The following is a 9,961-nucleotide window of genomic DNA, read 5'->3' as shown; positions in this document are numbered from 1 at the left end:
GGAAAGGTAAGCTTCCCTTGGGCAAGGAGGGTGGATATTTCTGGACAGAAAATGCCAACAAGTGCCAGCTCTGTAAAAGACAGAATATGGCACTGCTGAAAACTGCAGGGAACTGAGTTAATTCCCCAGGCAGCTGTTTAGCAGACCTCCTTGCTCAAAAACAAAGGCATTTGTGTCTTATAATTGGCAGACCTTTGGTAATAGTGTTTTAGTTTGATTTTCCTAAAAGACCACTGCTTAAAGGTACAGCTAGATTTTTTTATTTTTTGTTGTACACAATCAGATTTGCCTGGATACATTCTGTTCATCACCTGCTGCTTTGGAAAGGTGTACTGTGGGCTCATTAGAGTGTATTATTTTAGGTACATTTTGTCGGAGTGTATTATTCCATCATGCAGAGGTTGGGCAGCCAAAATTAAGAAGCTGAAGTGTGTGCTTTTAGTATTTTAGTCTTACACGTGTGACACTGGAAGGTGAAAAAGTGTAACACCAGTCATGACTGACTTGGTAAGGTGAATGGGCTTGCTTTGATACAGTATACAGGTGTGCTAAAGCTACAAGACGAGAGGACTGTGTAGTTGCTGTCTTAAAAAATTAAGACAATCCAGCAACATTGTAACTGAGCAGTATATGGCTAGTGTTTTTTGCCCATCTGTTTCAGAAGAAGTCCTTCTGTTTCCACTGATGTCAGCATCTTTTATACAAAAGCTTTTTTTATATTTGCATATATATATTTATTTTGTATATACTGCCTCACCCTTAATTCCTGCTGTGCTATGTGCCATTGCAACGAAATTTCACTTTGATGCAAATCCAAATGACAAAGAAAGTCTGTCTAAGTCTAAAGGGGAAGTACGTTTTTCTTGAATTCTCTGTTGAGTCTATGATGAGAAGTAGTTTACTCTCAGTTGGCAGTTTGTTTGGTTGCTTAGTCTACCCCTATTTATATTACTTATATCAGGGTTGCACAATATGGTAAAAACATCATATTGCAATTAGTTTTACAGATATTGCGTTATGATTCACGACTAGTGGGAATCATCATTTTTGCATCAGTAATTTAATCTTCACTGAAAAAAAAAAAAACAGGCCAGGGAATCACAAAATTGCAGCTTCTTGCAATTGATATATTACATTTCAATAATATTGTTATTAACTGTGATGCCCTCATCTATATTTAAGATAAGATATTCCTTTAATAATCCCACAATGGGGAAATTCCAATCTTACAGCAGCAAAGTGGATAGAGAAAAAAACAGTAACAAACAGTATGAAAAAATAATAATATAATATAATATAAACACTGTACAAGAGAAAAAAACAGTAAAAAACCACAACAACAGATAACACAATAACACAAATACTAGCAGCAGTTGCACATGGGCAATAGATTGCACAGTAATTATCGTCCCCTGATTAATTAATATTAAAATGAATCTTGATTAATTAATATTAAAATGAATCAATGTTGGTAAAGAAATGAAAGTAAAAAAATTAATCAGTGCAACAACATTCAACAGCACCACAAACTGAATCAACAGCTCTCTATAACACTTTAACTTTTACGCCCTTCATTAAGGCAGGTTTACCTGTTGTATTAGTTTCAGCTCGGTGTGCCTAATAAACTAAGTATTCCCACACAAACACATGACCCCAAACGCACCTTGTTGTGGGCATCTGTGTGGCGGATTACATTCCTCAACAGCGTCTTCCCCAGCGGCTGCTTGGCCATGGTGACACCTGACATGAGACAAATACAGCCCTATCGTTGGTCAATACACCTGAGGATGAAGAGTGCTCACTGCAAACTGAGGATGAAGAGCTATGATCAGTGCAAACTGAAGATGAAGAGTGATGATCAGTGCAAAACACACGACAGCCCTCATCATCACCTGTTAGCCTAGCTCGCCCGCTAACACTGTTTCGGCATTCAGAGTGAAGCGGTAACAATTAAGCTGGCTACGAACTGTACCGGGCAACAAATACAACTACTACAACTCGTAATTCACCGTAACTGCGTAAATGTGTACAAACTGTACCTTTTTTAAGAACGAGTAGTATTCAAGAAGGACAAAACGCGGCTCACAGCCTCCGCCGCTACTTCCGCTTTACCGATAGGCGTGACGCTGTCGCACGGTCTACGTCACTGAATGTTGGCAACGCTGCGCTGTGATTGGTCCAATGACCTGTCAATCATACCGCTAGGCGCCGTGACCCGTTCCAGCTGGTGGATATTCAACACTGCAAATTTATAGCTGCAAAAATGAGCACTATCGGCGAGTGATTAAAACGATAAGTAGTTATTGATAAAGATGTGACAAAGCTTACACTAATTTAATTAAAAAACACTTGATAGCAGAGTCAAATAATATTGACTGACTTTAAAAATAAATCTTAAATATAACATAAAACAGACCATTTTGAAGAAAATCTACAGCTAATTAGCAATGTTTTATGTCAGCATTGAATCAAATGGCTCACGGTTGTGGATTGGGTGATAGTACTGATGGTCCCACTGAGACTCAACACTGGCTAGCTCATTGTTTAGGTTAACTCGACCCACAAACCAAGACAATAAAAGAGTGACTGATAAAGAAAGTCAGACATCTCGCAAGAAAAGAAGACCCAGATATTATTTCTATCATTGGCAGGCTGAACCACGGCGGACCAAAATGCAACAGGTGGCAAGAGAAAGAGCACCCCTGCTGGAAGATCATGTCTTCTGCTGGGTTTGCAAGTAAGTAAATACAATTGTTTGCTAACAAAATAGCCATAACAACTTATATCTATGTATTTGTTTTAGAGTTTTAAAAATAGCAATACCACAATACTCTGTTTATTACAGAAGTTATTATAGTAGAATAATTACTGGATTAAGACAACTGATATATTCCTGTGTGCAACAATTCAGTATTGCAGCTGGTCCATGTGTACACATATAAATAATCTGTCCATATGTATTACTTTATATACTGCTGGGTAGTTTATGGATTTCCCCTGGGGAAGACAGTAAAGTCCTATTGATTATATATCATAATTTCATATTATTATTAATAATAGTACATATTATTTGATGATTATATTTTCTAATAGCATCTAAAGTTATCAAATAGCTGAAGTGGAGTAAAGAGTATGTTTGCCTCTAAGTTTAAAGTAGCAGATGCAAATGGAACTACTCTAGTAGATTTATTACTTAGATTAATTACTTTACTACTAAAAAGTATAGTGTTTTAGTAAATGTACTTGTGTTACTTGTCTACATGTGTCAACAAGATATATGTAAATGTAAAAACATGCTCATACACATATACATGCTCAGTAAATACAACAGTTTTTGGGTTGTTTGATGTCTCAGAATAGTTTTTTCTTTAATCAAAAATAAATATAAACACAATTAAATAAAAAGAAACTTCACAATACCAGAGTTATTAAAAATATGCATTTTCTCCCTGCCTTCTGTCTTTGTGCTTTGTACTAAGACTGGCTAGACATGTCTTGGCTTGACTTGTATCTGACCCAAATAAAAACAAGCTGCAACCCAGTTCCACTAATGTAAAGTCCACAAAAGGCATACACAGGGCCTAGCTGCAAGATCTGCCATCCACATTATGAACGTACAAAGAGTACTGTATAAACAATGTAAAACAGTTCTGGTAATATATCCACATACATACATAATGTTGAAAGATGGATCACTTTGTAATAACTAATCAGGCCTCAGCCTATTTAGAATACCCTGGTGGTTATGCAAGCCAATATTTTAAACACACAATATGATGAAGAGTCAGCTGCACTCAATTAAGTAGGAGCCTAATTAGCGGTTTTAATAAGTAGTCTTCTCGGTTACATGTATGAAGTTGTTCCATATTACCACTGACTGAGACGATGATTGTGCTCCCAATATCACCCAGTGGGAGTCAAAGTTTCATCTTATTTTATGTATGTATATTAAACCTAATTTTAGATAATTGCCCGACAGCTTTATGCTCAGTTGCACCTCCTACATGGTGGATATAAAATGTCTGCAATAGAATTGTCTGTTACATCTTTGCAAATTCTTTGAAGTAGGCTGCATTTCACCAGACTGAGCTGCTTGAGCCTTAAAATCACGCTGAGAAAAACAGGCATGTGTTTTTTTTATACTGAAAAGTATTGCTACGTTTTGTCATTTTGACATCAATATGTCAGTTTTTTGGTTTATACTTAGGCCCTTGAAGTATTGACACCAATCATCTTTTTTTTTGTTAATTCTCTCAAAATAGATCATTAATTCAACAAAAGCAGGGTTTTTAGTCTAGAAACAAGTCAGTTAACAACAAGTGTGACAATACTTCAATGTTAAAGCTGCAGAAGTGTCCATTTATCAGTGGAACCAACTACATGTTCCCAAGTACTTTACTTAACTGTACATGTGCTCCTCCATTTATTATTACTTTATACTTCTACACCGCTGTCAAAGGTAAAACTGTACTTTATAGATATAAGAATGTAACACTGACAGGGGCCCTTCAGCAGCTTCAGTACATACTGTTATGTTTACTCTAAGCACATTCTACTGTACTTTTACTTAAATAAGAGTTTGAATGAAGGACTTTGACTCGTAATGGAAGTTTTTCATGTTATATTGATAGTTTAACTTAAGTATAAAATCTGAATCTTTCTTCCACCACTGCTATGTATTACTATTAATTCATGTTTGTAAATAATTAGTAAGAAAGATGAAGTTGTTAACATATTTCAGTGAACTTTGGTGTATTAATATTTGGCCTCAGGCCTGATTTTGAGGAATTTCCAGGGCATTCTTGAACATTTTAATTATTTTCTCAAGAACTATTATGTTTAGTTGAATGAAACAAAAAGTCTTTACTCAACTTTTCCAAACATTTTCTGTGAGTGAGATAACAAATCTAGTAAGCCGTGCAGCTCTGAATGCTCGATAATTGTCAGATGATTTCCGAGCAAAATTGTTTATTTCATTACGGCAGTGCATTATATTCAATCAAATATTTTGGACAAAAGCTGATTTATAATGACAGAGTCTGACTTCCAATCATCGTCCACTCTCTCCAGTGTTGCCTCCCAAACAATAAACCTAAACATTCTCAGACTTCTTTTCTAAATTGTATTTGACAACAAAAATGGATGGGATTCTCAAGGACAAATCTCATCAGTCTGCGGTGCTTCTTGCATAACTGTTTGAAGATATGGTCACTGAATAAAAAATATGTGTGTTTCATAGCAGGCACAATAATAATTTCCAATCAGAATCCATGGTGACAGTGCAAACAATCTGCTCTATTTTAGCAACTCATTTGATTTACAAATTGGCCGACTGCATGTTGTCCCTGTGGCAAACCGGCTTTCTTCTCACCTCCTGGCTCCCCAGTGGTGAAATGACTTTCCCATCACACTCTGAACAGCAAAGTCACTCCTTAAGTATCATCCATGCATGAATAGAATATTCTCCATTAAAGGAGCACTTTGTTTCCTCCAATTCCCCCCAGTCACATCTTGGTCTGCCAACTCTTCATTGTCTGTCTGTTTGGTACCTGAGTTTGTCCTTGTCCTTTTAGTATTGGAGCAAAACATTCAAAGGGATGCTCAGAATAAAAATAATAAAGAATGTGTACAAAGAAACAGTAGCAACTTAATGAAAGTTTATGAGAGAAGCTATTGCATTTTTAAACTGATATCAGTTCCTTCCACCCAATATTTCTGCCACGTATTATTTGGAAACAATTTAATTATTCCATCAAATGGGTGGGTGTGCAACATTTTTGTTATAGCTTGCACAGAGAAAAAAACAATTTAACAACTATTTGCAGATTTGTAAATAAAAAATGAAAAACAAATCAGATTAATGGGCAGTTCGCACAGTGATCCTGGTGTGTATTGTTGATTTATGTGATGATTATGTAGCCCATAAGAACTGATTAATGTTGTGATAGCATTAAAACACATCTAAAAAATTTTAATCAACATTGAAGAAAACAGCTCAGACATGACATAGGCAAAATGAGTGTGTAAGAAAAAGAATTACAAGTAAGATTATTGGGTACTGAATCCATCCCCAACCATCACATTGTGCAGCCCTACCTCTGACATAGACTCCCGATACTGTATGTAAATTATATGTATTTACATTATTGCCAGTCTCACTAAGTGCACTGAGGAGGAACAAAGACGTGAATATTATCATCATGTCCTTTCTATACTAATTTTAAAGCTTTAATTACTTCTCAGATTCTGATTATTGACCCAAAATATAACCAGCTAATAATTTGTGATGCATTATTATAGATTAAACTACTCAGAAGTATAAAAAATAGTCAAATCAGTCCTACCTTTACCTGCTAAAACTTTAAAATGATGCCTACACAGTAATTATTGTCCAATAATATAATGTGTGATATTGTGAAATTGGCAATTCTGCGTAATGAGTATAAAGACATTTTAATGCAACTACTTTTGTACATTTACTTACTGCACAGTGAAATCTAAAGGTGCATTAGTTTGCTGGTCTGCATACATTTCACTCTACCGTAAAGTGGCTCATTGAAGCGTGTTGATGATGGAGTTCATGCAGAATTTAAGACACTGTCATTTTGTTCTGGGCAGAGCTGCAAGCTGCCACGTCGAGACCTATTTCACATTCTTGCTGATGACACCAGAAACATTTCTAACAGCTTAATGACAGTGTGCTCAGCCAAAATGCCTTTCAAAAGACTACTTAACACTAGCAACACATGTCATAAAAAACCTTTTGTTTCTGTTTGCCTGCTGCTCAAATTATATATCTGGCATTTCTTACAGTTTGGTTTAATCTCATGTTTCAGGGCATTCTCTAAATAACTCTTAAATGATGTTTGACATATTTATGTCACAATTGCACTGAAAAAATGTTCACTGCACAGCTATGAAAAATGTGAAAACTTCTATAATTGTAGGCTGATGTGTGCATTCCATAAATACCATTTTCTGTTTGCTTATTTCCAAGTAACTCCTTCCTCCGACTGTGTAAATATATCATTACCCTCTCATATGTTTCTGCTAGTGTGATATGTTGTTGTTGTGCAAACCTGTGATTTTCTACAAACAAAAGACCACAGAGATTTTCATGTCTGTTTTTCAATCCATATGTTGGTTCTCAATTTAGCTGCAGTGACATAGAGTACAGAAAAAGCAATGGGAAAGGAGAGAGAAGGAGAAAATCTCCCTCCTCCTCCATGTGAAAGGAGAGAGCAGTGGGGAAAGGAAGGAGGAGGAATAAGGGAGAGGGGGGAGGGTAAACACACCCCAGACACAGCCATGTCTGACATCCTCGCTCACTGAAAGAAGGAAGGACTGATACAAAGCCTAGTGCAACCGAGCAGAAGAGAAAGAGGGGAAGGAGGGAGGGAGGGCAGAGGGAATAAATGCAAAAAGACCGGCGGAGAAAAAAGGGTGAAAAAGATGCACAAGAGCTGCATCAGTCCTTGTCCGCAAGGAACAAAAAACATTGTGTTCGTGAATGGGAGCTGGTGAGCTCAGGCACAAGGCGAGTGCAATGAGAAACCAGGCAGACTTCAGTCGCTGGTGTTGCTGAGCACCAATCCTCCCTCCCTCTGTCTCTCTGTCTGTCTCTGCCAGCTAGGACTGAGCCTTGGTATGATTTAGGGGAAGTGTTGAGGGCTTTTGATTAGGATTTTGGAGCTCATATGCTGCCGGAGAGGATTTGAACGTGCTGTTATTTCTGATTGAACACAGTGTGCGACGTGGAGACTCCTCTGGTAGCTGCTTTCAGGGCTGTTCCCCTCCCTGCTGCCTCTGGCTGTGTTTGGGCTATGGTCCTGACTGAGAAGCAGAGCATCACCCAGATGCGTGGCTCCGACTGTATGGGAGGTTAAGTCTGTGAACACCAGCATGGGAGCCAAACAGATGAAATGGTAAGAGCTGTTTGTTATTATTATTTTAACATCATGTCAATCCAGGCTGCTGTTATTGTCTACAGTGCAGGAGTGCCTCAGTAGCAGAGATACATTAGGCCTAAATTCAGAGTCAATATACATAACATAATCATCTTAATAAGCATTTGTGTCTTGATGTTAGCGTTAGAAAGGTATTTCACCATAACAAAGTGACTTTGATATCCTAACTGTGCAGGTTATTGTTCAGTGTTTACAGTGCAGTAGGTGTGGGTGTGTCCCTGTATGTGTCTGTGTGAGCTGAACTGCTATTGCCTAGCAACCGCAGTCTAACTTCCATTACTGGCTCTTCCATTTCATGAATCGGATGAAGATTAAACATTTTAAGTCATACTAGAGTTACAAAGGCAAGATGTTTGTTTTTCCACAGTTAAATAAGGCTTGTTTTTTGGACTGTGATCATATTTTAAAAAGCCACCATGTTTTCCTAGATTTACCGAACAAGCCAACCAACAGGCTGATAATGAAGTAATCTTTTAAAAATGTACTTCTAACTAAAAGTCTACTAACTAGTTAACGTCCTGGCTTTTCATGTTGAGCACAGGTAGTGAAAGAAGTACTGAGGTACTTTTGTAAAAGTACCAAATTATAATGTAAAACTACTCCATTAAAAACTACCTACCTTGCTAAGCAAAAGTTCATGAGTATAATCATCTAAATGTACCGTACTGTGACTGACATATAACTTTATGTAAAAACAACTTTTAATAATGATGCATCAATGTGTAAGCAACATTTTAGTTATTTTACAGAGATTTAAACACTTTACACAGTTATGTAGTCCAGTGGTTCTCAATCTAAGGGTTGGGCAGCAGCAGAGGGGTCGTGAGATGATTAATGGGAGAGAAAATAACATGAATATGTAAGGTATTAGATAATTTTACCTTTAATTTACCTTTTTGATACTTTTTTTCTTTTTTTTCCTACTTGTTATTGCAATGAAACCATCTGAGAAGTTTAGAGGGTAAATCTCTCTTTGTTGGAACTAGAGAAAAGGCCTCAAGCATACACTGCTTCTTTGTCACTATAAGAACTGGTTTGCTCTAGCATTATCATAAAATGAACCCTCTGAAATCTAGGGATTCAGAAGTATAACGTAGCATAAAATAGAAATTTCAATTAAATACAGTACTAGAGTAAATTTACTTAGTAACTTTCCACCACTGCTGATCAAATGATGTTAATCTGAAGCTCATCTCTTGCAAATCCCAGCGCTTAATCTTTGGCTTAAACCATATGTTCCAAATCTATCTGTATGTTTGTGTTCTTTCGGTGCAACAGATCAGCAGCGAGCATCTAAAATATATTTGTATGTTAGTTTATTAAACTGCTTCACCCTTAGACAATGATAGAGGATATCTCAATAATGTCATTATCTGCAATGACAAGATTAGTTGGAGGAAGCTGTTTAATCCCCTTTGCAGAAACACTTAGGGAGAATCACAGCATCCAATAAGACGCTGAGTTCATGACCTGCTGCAATTACTCTTTATGCTTCTGAAGTTTGTAGCCACACTATTGTATCCTATACTTAAGCCATGCTAGCAGCAGGATGGTGATGTCAGTCTGTCGGCAGGTTCGCCTCTTAGGTCCAGACTGACGTATGTCAACAACCATTGATACATTATCATGAAATGTGGTACAGATAGCCACATCATAGTGACTTTACCTCTAGCACTGAGGTCAACATTTGTGTTTTTTTTTTTGTGAAATGTCTTAAAAACTATTGGATGGATTGTAATTTGGTACAAACATGCATGTCCCCCTCAGGATGAATTAAAATAACTTCATCGCCTAATTTTTCATCTAGTGCCATCATCAAGTCGAACTTTGCTACTTTACATTTAGTGCTAATTCTGATGTTAGCACACTGAACCAGGATGTTAAACACAGGCTACCTACTTCAATCCAATCCAATCCAATCCAACTTTATTTGTTAAGCACTTTAAAACAACCAAAGTTGACCAAAGTGCTGTACAGAAGAATAAATAAGACAT

The 9,961-nt window shown here is 36.9% G+C and overlaps 2 protein-coding genes across 5 annotated transcripts in view; one reads left to right on the top strand and one right to left on the bottom strand.

Moving 5' to 3' along the window:
- nkapd1 (NKAP domain containing 1) overlaps positions 1–2,056 on the bottom strand; it is a gene marked incomplete in the record, with an annotated part of 3,541 nt that extends 1,485 nt beyond the window's left edge. The window contains 2 exon segments of the mRNA XM_035680074.1: positions 1,664–1,740; positions 2,040–2,056. Coding sequence (XP_035535967.1) covers positions 1,664–1,732 — 69 coding nt within the window.
- Positions 2,053–9,961, top strand: part of dixdc1a (DIX domain containing 1a) — a 15,560-nt gene continuing 7,651 nt past the window's right edge. Inside the window, exons 1-2 of one of the 4 annotated variants that reach the window (XM_035680069.1) lie at positions 2,053–2,737; positions 7,747–7,925. In XM_035680069.1, the coding sequence (XP_035535962.1) occupies positions 7,903–7,925 (23 nt within the window). In that variant the 5' untranslated portion in view covers positions 2,053–2,737; positions 7,747–7,902. The other 3 variants (XM_035680071.1, XM_035680068.1, XM_035680070.1) reach the window with 3 other exon arrangements.

The sequence above is a fragment of the Morone saxatilis genome, unplaced genomic scaffold (genome assembly GCF_004916995.1).
Source record: "Morone saxatilis isolate NCDOM2014 unplaced genomic scaffold, NCSU_SB_2.0 Contig8, whole genome shotgun sequence".
Lineage (NCBI taxonomy): Eukaryota > Metazoa > Chordata > Actinopteri > Moronidae > Morone > Morone saxatilis.
The sequence above is the reverse complement of the archived record's forward strand: the minus strand, read 5'-3'. Positions and strand labels throughout refer to the sequence as shown.